The sequence below is a fragment of the Poecilia mexicana genome, unplaced genomic scaffold, assembly GCF_051168715.1.
Source record: "Poecilia mexicana isolate PSO_F unplaced genomic scaffold, ASM5116871v1 scaffold_6, whole genome shotgun sequence".
Taxonomy (NCBI): domain Eukaryota; kingdom Metazoa; phylum Chordata; class Actinopteri; order Cyprinodontiformes; family Poeciliidae; genus Poecilia; species Poecilia mexicana.
In genome coordinates this window covers 18,387,046-18,399,739 of record NW_028263375.1, presented here as the reverse complement: position 1 = coordinate 18,399,739, position 12,694 = coordinate 18,387,046, and the positions used below count along the sequence as shown (strand labels likewise).

The 12,694-nt window shown below is 38.3% G+C and overlaps 1 protein-coding gene across 1 annotated transcript in view; it reads right to left on the bottom strand.

Moving 5' to 3' along the window:
- ldlrad3 (low density lipoprotein receptor class A domain containing 3) overlaps nucleotides 1-12,694 on the bottom strand; it is a 100,750-nt gene that overhangs the window by 37,566 nt on the left and 50,490 nt on the right. The window contains exons 3-4 of the mRNA XM_088006344.1: nucleotides 7,563-7,682; nucleotides 4,870-5,004 (exon numbers count right to left, since the gene is read on the bottom strand). Coding sequence (XP_087862470.1) covers nucleotides 4,870-5,004; nucleotides 7,563-7,682 — 255 coding nt within the window. The remainder of the gene's footprint in view (nucleotides 1-4,869; nucleotides 5,005-7,562; nucleotides 7,683-12,694) is intronic.

Below are 12,694 nucleotides of genomic sequence, written 5' to 3'. Positions count from 1 at the left end.
GGTTCTTTAGACTGATGTAAGAGTCTTTAGCAGATTTGAAGACGGGCTCTTTCATGAAAACTTCTGAAAGCCTTGTTGGCTTGCTAAATTAATTTTGAACTATACGAATATGAGTCTCCTAAAAAAACCTGTTTGCTTTGTAGCTACTTTTGCAAGTATAATGTCGAGACTTCACAAAACATGCAGAAATGATGGCATTAATCTTGCTGATATTCAGGAAGAGGCAGTCCATCATAAAAAAAAAATCTTTTAAACTTCACAAACTTTTGATATGAATAAACATAAAAACAAAACAACCTTTTGATGTGTATAACTATAGAAAGCATGCCAAGTCTTCAAAGTCAAAATCCCCTTAAACCACTAGGGAGCTTTTGAAGCCCTCACATCATCCTTTGGCCCTCTTTTTTGTTTTTAGTCTCACATCATTTAAAGTTCCCATTACTGCTACAGTTTCTCTCTTCAAAGCTTCAGTCAACAAAAACAGGACAAAACTGCCGCTTCTTTAACTTAAAGGAGATGTGATCATAATTACCATCACAGTCTCATCGCCACATTAGGCTCTGTTTGTCTCTTCAACTTAATTAATGCATAATGAGAGGTGCTGATGTGAGCATTTCGAATCAATTATGATGCTGAAAACAGTCTAAGGGGAGTTCTTTAAAGCACAATGCAGCCCTGCTCATCACTTTTGTTCTTTAAAGTTGTCAGTGGAATGACCTTCGGAGAGTCTTTTTTTTTTTTTTTTGCAAGTAAATATGCAGACACCACTGACAGAAACTTGAATTTTCTGTCTGTCTGATTGCATCAGCATGAGTTCATACACTCAAGCACAGGTTGCTTCTATAAGGTGCGTAGATTGGCTGTCTTGTTCTCTTTCTGTAAACAGACTGGAAGGATGGGGAGGAGCAAAGAGAAGCTCAGCTTTGCAAAACTAGCTTTAATGTCATGTCTGTTTCCAGAGCTACAACCACCGGGCCTCGGGGCTCGGCTCTCGATGGATGCGCCGCTCATCCTCTCCAGCTTATCGGTATACCTTACTGACTTCTATCCAAATCCCAGCCTTTCACTGCCAAATCACCTATCTCTTTATGTTTACCTCTGTCTTCCTGCACATTGTTATTCATTGCTTCCTTGTGACTCCATCTCAGGTTGACTGTGCTATGTTCCTGTGGCGCTCTTTCCATTTCTTTATCTCATGTATCCATTTCAGTGGCCCCATCCCGCACCCTCCGTCTCATTTTGAGATGATTGCACAAAAAACCTGAATCGCTGCATAGCGCTCTTTGCAATTCCATTGCTTGTGTTAAGTTTCAAAGATCAACAGCTGGCCCTCAGATTGAACAAACAGAGACAGCAGCTCTGGTTCTCCTTGCAGCACTAATCAAACCGTTCTGATGGAGCAAGATTCTGGTTATGTAGATTCTACCATTTCACCATTCGCATAACCAAATATACATAAAAAAAAAATAAAAAGCTACAAAGACAGTGGAAACAACCCTACAGACACTGAAGTAAGTAATTATGAGTAAGAGAAGGGAGTGTTGAACTGAGGAGGAGAGGCAGAGGCGAAAATTAGGGCGATGGTATGCTCAGGTGGCTTAGAGCGGATATTGTACGCCTTATCTGTCACCTGCAGGTCTGTGCTTATTATAGAAAGAGGCAAAGTCAGAGCAGAATGTGAGGCAAGTGTTTGAATGCAAACTGTGGCGAAGCCCTTGCTTCCTCCACAGCACAGAGTGCGGTGGATGAAACAAATTATATAAGCAGAAATAAACATTGGGCTCCTGTGATGTGTTCTAAAGGCCATGAAAATATGAAACTCGCAACCTTTCAGCACCTTCTGCAGAGGCAGCTGCAAAAAAATATGCAGGAGTACATTTAGGTCACCTGTACATCACAGACACACACAAAGACTATATTAAGATCCATGGTTGATAGGGACTGCTGTAGCAAAAGAACACCCATATCTGCTCTATTAAAAATCTGATACTATGAAATAAATATGGCAGACCAAATGAAAAATACTCTGGTGGTTATGTAAAGATGTAGGCATCTATGCTACAAATTCACCTTTAACTTTTCATATTTCATTTCACAGCATTATTGTATCTATTTTGAGAAGGAAATCATACATAGGTGAACTATAGTAACTAATTAATCCAATACGTTGCACTGATTTTTATTTTGGGACATCGAAGTGGATCAAAAATGCACACCACGCTTCCAAAATCCCAAACCTCCATTTAACCATTACATCATTCTAGATTAAAATTATTTGCTACTTTGAGTTTGTCCATCATGCAAAATCTAATCAAAAGCATTTGTGGCTGCAACAACATGTGAAAAAAAAAAAGAAGGGTTAAGGATAGTTTGGCAAGGGGATGTACCATATTTTGGAGATGACACTGTTCTGGCAAAGGCTCGAAGGCAGAGAAGTTTCTGCATGGCTAGATATGTTTTGAAAAGTGGGTGACATAATTGTATTTAGAACCTGCAATGTGCGTCATGTATGAGCCGCAGACATTTAAAGAGATTATGTTTCAAAAATCGAAAATGTCTGATCAACTCGGCCGAATTCAGTAGAAACTACTTGAGTAAATTTTTTGCAAAGGACCTAATAAAACACGTTATTACAGAGCATAAATAAAACATTGTGTGTTTGCTTTGATAATTTGCTTTGTTTTGCCCCTGTAACATAAAGGTTTCTCCAAAGCTTTGTAGCTTTGAAGAAAGCTGGACAGCTTTAGTGTTTGCTGAGAGGAATGCCTCTCACAGTTCCTTTGGATGCTACAGTACGGAGATTTGCAGCTGAAGAATACGCTGCAGTTTTCATTCTTCACTTGTAAATAAGGAAATGGAGTGCAGTGGACACAGATACTGATCAATACTCCTTCATCACAATAAAGCTCCATTCAGCATTTTGCGTCTCCGTATTGAGTTGTGGAGTCTGAAAAGCATCGGCTGGTAATGAGGCATTGACTCACTTTGGGTGTCTCTCTCCCACAAAGGCAGAGGAAACTGAACAACTCCAATATTAGGGAGAAAAAAAATGTCTTAAAGTAATTAGCGAGGGCAAGTAAAACCTAATTTAAATGGTGCTGGATGCCTTGCTTATGTCATAACTTGCTTCATAACGTTACTGTTTAATTATTGTCATAACAATATATCCTATCTATCAGAAACTGTCGTTTTTTTGGCATTTTTATCACATTTCAGTTGAATATTAACAATGTTACATTTCTAGCTGTGATTGCTGATACCTAATAGACATGTTCTGTTTTGTTCTTTTTGAAAACATATTTACAAGCTACCAGTAATCAGCCTGACAGCCTCACCATGACGGAGGAGGACGATTTTTATTTCCACATTTGGCTGCTTGTGGATATATGAATGTCAAGGTTAGACTACTGGCAGAAAGTACAGCTGAAGAGTTGACAGTAGTCGACAGCTGTTCCTTTTAATGCCAGAAGAAAATGGAGATCCCAGCCAATTGGATGGCTACCTATAGCAGCAGGTATCTTACCCATCAGTGTGTATACTACCATATGTGTGTGTTTGAGTTGAGCCAGGAAAATGAAGATGGTTCTTCATGGACAAAAGGGCAAAATGAAAGCAGCATATGTCTTTCCTTGCATGGAGGTGATGTTAATTACTTTGAAACACAGACCGTAAGACACATTTTCAATAAGATGTAACTGGGATCCAGATGATGGGAACATTGGATGTCAGTGAACAGCACCTTCTCAATTTAACCATTGGATCTATAGTTTACACAGAGTCTTTATTGCCATCTACTTTGCAATCTGCTGCAGAAGTCCACCTAAGATATTTAAGTCAAATACAACCTGAGTGAATGTTACACATATACCTACTATCACAATTTCCATTTGGAGTGTTGCCACTCATGAATTATGAAACATGATTATAGATTGACTATGAAACAGAAACTATGACATATATTGGTTTTATGTGATCAGAGCCCCTTCCTATGTTTGCCATTGTCTTACAGTATATGACTTATAGCAAACTGCAGACATTTGGTCCAATGGTTTCCCTTTTTCCACTTTTCTATAAAGCTCAAATTTGTGTGTTCAGTGAATATGACTTATCCTGTAAACAGATTTTCCAACATGAGCTTTAGATCTCAACAGCTCCCCCAAAGGCAACCTGGCCTCCTGGCTGTTTTTCTAATAAATGGTCTATGTTTGTCCTGCAACATTTGCAGTTGTTTTTCACTTTTTATTTTTAGACAGTGGATGATACAAGCTTGGTGTATTGCTTCTCCTCAGATTTATTCTTGATCTGTCCACAGTGCTCATTTGTCCTCATGGTACTTTTGTTTTTACAAATGTTTTCTAGTAAACCTCTGGGACCCCTAGAAAAAAGCCATATTCACAGAGAATAAATTGCATACAGATTTCTGTGTACACAACATTTTTTTCAAGGGTATCATAGCACAAGGGCGTGAATGCATATGCATGGCACCCTTCCAGATGCCAGCAAGGAATATTGAAAACCACATATAGTTTAATTCTGCTTCTACACAAAATCCCATTACGTCTGCGGTTGTAAGATGACAAAATGTAAAAAAGGTTTAAGGATTATAAATAGCTTTGCAAGGTACAGTATGTTCCTAATCAGGCATAACCAGTGTGTCTGAAGAAAAAGGCAAATCAAATTGCTTGAAAATAGTTTCAGCCTTTTTCCTGCTGCAGTTCAGAGTTCTTCATTAACCATCAATCTTAGGCTGATTATCTTTGCCACGGTAGAGTTTCCATTTCGAGTTTTGTAAAAAAAACAAAAAAAAACAAAGATTTGCATTCATATTTCCTGTGCATGAATGTTTTCTTCGGAGATTTGAAGACCTACCGGCTGTGGTCAGGCAGAGCTCCTCATCACTGTTGTCCATACAGTTGTCCTGGCCATTGCAGAGAAAGCTTCGGTCTACACAACGGCCGTTTCGACACTTGAAGCGAGTCTCTGAGCACACTAGGGGGTTGCCTGCTGTGGTTGAGAAAGGACAAGTGTCAAAGGTCAGCAATTTGCTCACAGAAGGTCTTAGAGACAAAGTTTCTATTCAAACTGGCTACAACTGAAAAACAGGAAACAATTTATGAGAGACCTGAATCACGTTAGATATAAACAAATAATCTACAGGCAGAACTGCAGTTGTTTTATTTTCAGCTTCTCCCCAACCTGCACCATTTCATTCTGCTAAAATAAAATAAAACTGAGCTTCACCAGATGACCACTGGAGATGGGCTCCCCCCCTTCTCCCCCCGGGACTTTGAAAGGATAAGCGTGTTCAGATAATGGATGGAAGAGGATATTTGAAGGGCATTTTCTTTTTGTAAATGATAAGAAAAAATATAAACTTGTTCATGATATGATTGGTAAATTCTGATAAAAACCTAAATCGAGAGAAAAAAATAAAAACATGCCAAATCCCACTCGGAGCCACAACTCCTTTTTAACTCGTGTTCAGCCCTTTTGTCTTCGTTCTACTTCTTAAAAGGAGGCATAATCACATTCTGAGAATTTTCACACAATTACACAGCTGTGACGCAGTATTTGCTGCGAGCTTGGAGCAAAGCTCCTTTAAATGGAACGATTAGATAGTTGAGTGTGAGCCCTGCAGGCAAAGAACATTGTCTTTGACAATGGCGAGTGATAGAAGTGATTCTCAGAGGGAAAGCAGTGAAGCGGTTCTGTGAGAAGAAACCTTATTGGAAGTCATGCAATTCAAACGAGTGGAGATGACTTGACTTTTTTCAAATAAAGGTGACAGAATTGGAAGTGTTAATCCAAGATGCTACTAATATATGGGACATGAGAAAAACAATATGGAAATACTTAAGGAATATAGGCAGAAAAGTAAATGTAGAGCACAAAAATTTCTAATTTTTAACCAGGATATTTTTTTATAGACTTCTGCTATACTCAAAAATAACATCTAAGCTGGGGTTTCATGTAACTTTTGTTAGCAATGTCTCATTATTCATATGCAGAAAAGTATAAATAAAATGAAGGAGGACTGAAGGGAAGGAATAAAGACATTGGAGAAACATTATGAGAAATGTGTAAATATACAGTTGTTCATGAATGCTTGGTTTTTACTTCCTTATAGCAAATTTACTGTCAGAACAGGTCAGATTTCTAAATAATAGTTTTAAACTATTATGTCTAAAGGATTAAGCGATGCACACCCTAATATGACAAAACGTTGTCAGATTCCTCTTTGCCTGTCTTAATTTGACCTGGAAGTGACAAGTGAAAAGGTGATCCTCTGGGAAGTGCCTCAAGAAACTACGAGTATTACGAATTCAAATGTTCTTAGCTGAAGACTTTATCTTTGTTCTGCTTCAGAAGTTTCACCTGACAGTTCAAAAGATTCAACTCTGGATTTAAGTCTGTAACCTAAAAAGAACAGTTTCTTCCTGGAAATGTGTTTTGCGCTCAGCTCACATAGCATTCCCTCAACCCCACAACGTGTTCAACTGTGAGGACACCTTGACCTCCTGGAAGACGAGTGAGTCTGTCTTGTTGATTTTCATTAATTTAAAAGCCAGTGTACAGTAGAGTGCGTAAAATTCTTGCCATATTTTTGTTTTATTACAATGCGCAGTAGTAAGTTTAAGCTAAGTAGAAAGTCCTTCAAAAGAGAGATCTGCTTCTTCAGTTGTGCTGTCAGGCAAATGGTACACAGTTTGCACAATTAAAATGTGACATTTTGCAGTTTTTAAAGGAAAAGTCACCAATGTTTAAACTTAAGTATTCCAGACAGTTTGCAAGAATAAGATAAAGATAAATATTTATTATCTCCTGAAAGCTTGTATAAATGTTCAGAAGAAAACTGAATGTCAAAAGAGAGTCCAGAATAAAATGAATACAGCCATATTTTTAGTTATTAAATCAAACAAATTATAATGGTCAAAGGTTGCAAAAATCTTGAGTTTTGCTTTTATTAATGACAGCAAATGACAAGCTTTAACAATAGCTGCATATTTGTACACCCTACAGACCCTTTTTTTTTTGCAAAAGTTGGAATATCTGATGGTTAACCAATCCTGTTTAATAAATTAATGAATAATTCCTTCGTCGTTGACAGTCAGAAGCTATGCATTGAAAACATCAAAATGGTGATGTAGTATTTTGGTAAGCATAGACCTGGTCCAATAAATAAACCCTATAAACTTTACTGTCCAATACGCTGTAATTTTTTTCCACATTTACACAAAATCCAAATGATCTCTGGCATGGAATTACAAATGAACTTCATCACTCAATCTTGCCATCCGGTCCAGAACTCCCTTCACAAAGTGAAATTAAACCTTCCTGGAAAATTACTAGTGTCTATCACCACCCTAACACTCTGCTCAGATTTTGCAGGAGTACTATTTAAATATCTCATGCCAGGAAGCCACATTTTTGGCCCTCTCTCATCCATAAAGTGTAATGACCCGAGGCTGGTACATCTTGGAACAGACTATAACGTTTTGTGACTGTGGCCTGGAAGCATATGAGTGTTGCTCAGCTTGGACACCACGGTGTGAGAGACTCACTGCAGTTCTCCTCGTCGCTCCCATCAGGACAGTCGCTGAAGCCATTGCAGCGGAACCTTCCGATGATGCAGTGGACACCATTAGCACAGGCGAAGAATGTGGAAGCACACTTGACCTTAGCTGTCAGGACACAGGGAGTCAGGAGACATGTCACAAAGAGGGACAAAAGATTAGTCTGTGCATAATAAGCAGATGCAACTGCAGTTTTCAATGTGCTACATCATATTTTGTAACAGTATTAGCTTTAAGTACGATGCAGAAAGAAAAGGAGGAACTACCCAAAGAAGTCAACTGGGTTTTCTTCAAGGTTTTTTGTCGATAAAGCAATTTGCACAAATACTCTATTTCCAACTGAAAACTCTGAACCGAACATAAATAATATTCAAGGTCCAAACTTCAGAACAAATGTGTTGTTATAGAGACACATTACTATTCAGCACATATTTCTCATAAGGTTTACCTTCACTTTCGAACAAATATGACACAAAAGGATAGTTCTGCACACCAGGAACCAATAGGTGAAACAAAGTTACCAGCAAAGACAAAGAGAGCAAATTGCGTGGGAGAGTGCTTGCATAGATCCCATCATCGATCAGCCTAAGTAGGCCATGGGTCTTATCTCCAAGGACAGGCCTGAGACTTGAGTGACAAGCCTGCAGTACATCAATGTTCGCTGGACTCAGTTTAGCACAAACCCCACTAGCTTTTAGCTCATCTTGATCTTCCCTGGGAGCAAGAATAAAAAAAAACAACAAAAAAAAACGTGTGGGCAGGAAATAATAGCATATGGCTAAGTTGACTGTAACAATACTGGGCTGCTGAGGCCTGAACACATAAAAGAAAAATGGATAAAAGACGCTACTGCTACTGTTTTTACAAACAAAGTCATCTCGTACATCTCCTTTGCTTTGCTTTGCTTCGGTTGCTGTTAAACTGCTGCGGAGTTATTCTCCTCAGGTACAAAAGTTTGAAAAAGTACTCCTATTTGTTTAACTTTAAAACCTTTCCTCGTGTCACATCCAAAACCGTTGAAATATTTTTTATCTTATTGCTTTGGGTAGGTCCATAACGTATAAAATCACTTTAAAGATTTACACAAAAAAAAGTGCATAATTGAAAAGTAGGGGGTAAAGTGATGCATAGTTTTCAAAACTTTACAAATAAAAAGTGTGGAAGTCATTTGCAATCAATCCCCTTTCCTCCAATGCCCCTAAATAAATTCCAATGAAACCATTGACTTCAGAAGTCGTCTTATGAGCAAATAAAGCCCACCTGCATGTGATTTAACTTTAGTGTAAATACCACAGTTCAGCGAAGGCCTTAAAGTTGTTAGACCAAGTAAACAAGAGTAAGAAGAAACAAAAATAAATATTTTTGGTCAGCATGCTAAATGTGTGAAAATCAACATGGTTCAGACCTAAATTCATCTCAGAACATTTGACAAGACCTAAAAACCGATTGTATGCAAACACTGTACATTCTTAGAGTGAGTTATTTTGCAAATAGAGGGCATGATTTCAGTCTCTAGAAACTGGTACAGAGATCGGAAGTCTTGCAGATGTAGAAAAAAATGGCTCTACAAAGTATTAAATTAGGAGAGGCACAGTAACAATCTACAACTAAACATTTTATACTTTATTTGTAAAAATTACACATATGTTCCACTACTTCGCACTATGTTGTATGGGTCAAGCTCATAAAACTCCCAAGTAAAACTGAAATAATACAATAAAAAAACACATGAAAGGATTAAAAGTATTCTGATGTCTATAAAATAGAAAACAAAAGTTGAAACAGAAAAAGTTAATTGGCAGCCAATAAATCTGAAAACAACCCACAAAGTATTGTGTGTATTGTATATTCTCTTTGTTTTCTGTACTGAACACAAAGGGTGGAACTGGCCTTCTCATAGGCTGGCAAAGGGTTGTCTCAAATGCCAGGGGCACACATTTTTCCCTGCACAATATACTTTGGCAGACTGATTTATGAGCTCTTTCAAGCCGGGTATATCAGGGTGAGGGGAGAGGACGCATAACAACCGCATTGGTTTTGGAGCGTGCATCCCTGGGATGAAACGTAATCCGCTGGATGCAGGAGAAAGACCAGATAGCAACCAATCTATGTGTATGTTATCTAGGGAGTCTTTGTTTACCTGGATGGCGGAAGCTCTGCTCAGCCAAATCACATTTTGCATGCTGTATCACATTCATTAGAGCCAAAGGAAGAAAAATAGACAAGCTTCAGGGCTGTAGAAGAAGCCAAAATAAAATAATGATAATAAAAATACTCGCCGCTGCAGAAGACTGAGGTTAAAATTAATTTAGCAAAAAAAAAAAAAAATAAACATTTTTATTCTCTATCTGCATTTATTTAACATCTGCTTTATTTCAATGTTTTTTTTTTTCCTGAGAATTTCATTGTGTACTTGTCAGCTAAGATTGAAAGTTTCTACTCTGCTTTCACACAAGTTTGTCTCTCTCTATTTTTGGTGCTCTGCGAGCTTTGCTAAAAGAAGTGTTTTCTGCAACAAGCTTCGTCAGTCACTTCCTCCCTCATCTGAATCCTCATTACCGCTTTAACTGCTGGCTACGATTCATCTCAGTCAATGTTTGCGCTTCAAATTAGCTCAAAAGTCAAACGAAGGGCAAACTCATGAGTGGAAAGCTGTGGGTGGGAGACGCAGAGCCCATCGGAAGGATAAACTTAATGTGCTTAGCTGTATTTTGTGGCTTTTTAGCCATTTATAGCCTGAGCCAAGGAGTTTTGAGAGCAGGAAGTTAAAAAATTAATTACATGGAGAAAGCAGAGGGTAGAAGACATGCCAAAGATAAAAACTTATTAGCTTTTGACTTTTATTCTATGAAAGTTTACTGGTTCAATAGTCCTGAACTTTGGATGTAAACACTGCTGTCTACCCTGATATTACCGACAATCAGTTCTGTTCCACCTTGCTCATAAACCTTTGTGCAGTTTCTGCTTTACTGATGCCAAATATTCCTCCATTTCGCTCACCCTGTTTTTTTTAGAAGTTGTTTACAAAAATCAGACAGAGCGTTGGACTGCTTCCAAACTTTGCTCCAATGTTCAGCTAAGCAGCACAAATGAAAACGAATGAGGTTAGCAGTTGAGCTCGTTCCTTGAGGAAAGACTATCACTAACAGAAAAGCATGGCAGTTTCACAATAAAGCACACCGTTGGTGGACACACACCCGCATGCACGTGCACACACACACACACGCACGCACACACACACACACACACACACACACACATGCAAACATAGAGGCAGAGAAACAAACAGATAAGCCTGTCCATTGTCTCTCTGTTTTACGGCTTGCTACTGAAAATGCCTCTAAGCTTCTTCGACTGAAACAACTTTAAGACAAAATCCACAGCTTTTGTTTGGTATTTATATTTATATCCCACATAAATAAAAACACTATACTGTACAGGTGTTTATCGAGGCATTAGAAGAAGTTAGTTTATTACACCATTCAAATTAAAATAGCAGCTACTTGTAATGTTACAGGGTTAATGAAGAACGGAGGTTATTGTGATGATGTATTTAAGGCGGAGTGTCGGAAAGAGCAGGAGCTTCTTAAAGAAACAGAAGCTAATTACAAGGTGTTAAATTGCAAAGTCAGTTCTCTTTTAAGTCAAGTTCGATACATCTGCAGCATTTTTTATAACAACTGAAGGTAGCACAGTTACTTCATTATGCTATAAAATGTCACTATGTGCCTGGAAAACAAATATATCTACCTCTTTAATAGTTGATTTTAACTAATCTGCATTATTGGACCTGGAGTCACTCATCTTCCTCTTGTCAGAAATCCATAGATTTTCCATTGAGCTTAGTCCAATCATTTTGCTGTTAATGGTCACTAACCAGGTACTGGTACTTGGGGCAGTTTGGGTACCAAGTTCTATAGGAAAATAAAATCACTATCTTTGTAAAACTTGCCAAAAGATGGGAGGAAAAGCAGCTGACTTTGGACTTGATAAAATACAGAGCAATATCAGCGGATAACATGGCTCCCCAAATCATCACAGACTGTGGAAACTTAACAATGGACCAACTTGGATTCTGTGCCTTCCTGTTCTACTTTCAGGTTCTGGGACATTAATCTCAATACTCTGGAGACAGCAGTAACCCCAGTTGCTTGTACAGCATTGTATACCAACCACTTTCCTTCCCCTAAACCTTCCAGTAATGGGCTTAGAAACAGCAATGAGAGCAGACAGCTTCCTTCTAAATAAACTTTTGTGACTTATCCCCATTAAGGAGGGTGTGAGGAGTGTCTGCTGGACACCTGTGGAATTAGCAGTCATCCAGATGATTGGACAGGTCAAAATATAACATTTTTGGATGGCAAATTCTTTATTTTACTGTTTTTTTTAATATAACATTTTAAAGTTCTGAGAAAACAGTTTTGCCATTTTGTTAACTCTAAGCTAACAAAGCTAAAATTAACAGAAAAAGTTTGTAATTCTGTGCAATACATTAGTTTCATTTCTAGATTTGAATCACTCAACTTTATTGAAAGATAATGGAGAGATAATTTTACTATTCCCACACTCTGAAAGGTAAAACAAAGTGTTGTATGTTGGAAATGAAAATTAGTCTTTACATAATCTTGGTCAAAGTAAAAACATATATTTAAACACATATAATATTGTTGTTTGCTTTCATTACCCCTGTGGCTTCAGGATTAATATCTGGTTTGTATTCAGGATCCTGTGCTCTGCTGCGTTCACTTATTCACCTCTTTACCCTCCAACCCCTACAGCCTTGCCCCGAGACACACACACACACATGCACATCCGCCCTTTTCTTTCCTTCCTTGGTTCCTCCAAGAACAGAATAACTTTCAATACAGGTAAGCTCGGTCATGGTGCATGATTGACAGAGTGTGGAGAAGGCCTGGGAGAAGAGACTAACAAGAAAGAAGGCACGGAGAGCAGAGGAACGAGATAATAGAAAGCGAGAAGGAGTGGAGACAGCTGAGGACATCAAAGGATTCTCTGACCTTGCTGGGCATTTCTGAGGGGGAAAAAATCAATAGGTAATGGAGTCGCAGTGTAAGCAAGAAGCAAACGGGCAGTTTCACTCAAACAGGCCCTGTGATCAA